At 45.8% G+C, this 801-nt stretch overlaps 1 protein-coding gene across 1 annotated transcript in view; it reads left to right on the top strand.

Moving 5' to 3' along the window:
• naa40 (N-alpha-acetyltransferase 40, NatD catalytic subunit) overlaps positions 1 to 801 on the top strand; it is a 12,695-nt gene continuing 11,894 nt past the window's right edge. The window contains exon 1 of the mRNA XM_031288488.2: positions 1 to 383. Within this exon, the coding sequence (XP_031144348.1) occupies positions 378 to 383 (6 nt within the window). The 5' untranslated portion in view covers positions 1 to 377. The remainder of the gene's footprint in view (positions 384 to 801) is intronic.

Raw genomic sequence — 801 nt, 5'->3', positions numbered from 1 at the left:
GTCGGAGCTCGTGGAGAGCACGTGAATGTATCATAGTTGGACGCTACGGAGAGGAGAGGAGAGGAGAGGAAAGAAAAGGGCAAGGAAGGGACCTGCAATAAATTCAGCCTCGTACTCTTGGCGCCAATCTGATTTAAAGAGAACAAAAAGAGCTATTTTTTCATTTGATGTTTTATCAAATTTGCGCCTACCTGCTGCTTCTCTCGCAGCCATCGGTCGGTGCTATAGCCAGCTAGCCTCGTTAGCACACTATCTATCATTGTCATATTAATCTGCCCCCCTTCTGTAGTGAAGATACTAATAACTCAGCAACAGCAAAGGACAGGCACAATAGAGGTGTGTTTCTCCAGGGGGATTGATAAAACACCGCTACAAAAATGGGGGTGAGTTATATGTGTTTTGCTTAATGTCTCGATGCGAGGTAATACAATGAAAGGTGGATGTTTTGGGCTCGCAAATGCGTGATGGTGAGAGGCGAGAAAGAAAGAAAGAAAGAAAGAAGGAAGGAGGGAGGAAGGGAAAGGAAGAGAGACCATGGTGGATGCATGTAACGTGTTAGTCAAAGGTGCTGGTCTGCACCGGGGCTTATTTGGCTGTTAGCCGTTTAGCTGCCGCCAGGTAGCTTAGATAGCATTGTATCGTTAGCCTAAGCGTACACATAGCTTCATATGGCATTTCCAGCATTATTACGGCATTGTCCTTGCCGCTGTGCACTGTTAACTTCTGATGTGTTGTGCCATTGTTAGCGTGCTAGCTGTGTTAGCCACATAGGAATGCCATATTAATGACGAGTGCTTTACT

Source organism: Sander lucioperca, chromosome 9 (genome assembly GCF_008315115.2).
Source record: "Sander lucioperca isolate FBNREF2018 chromosome 9, SLUC_FBN_1.2, whole genome shotgun sequence".
Classification (NCBI taxonomy): Eukaryota; Metazoa; Chordata; class Actinopteri; order Perciformes; family Percidae; genus Sander; species Sander lucioperca.
This window is presented reverse-complemented; position numbering and strand designations above follow the sequence as displayed.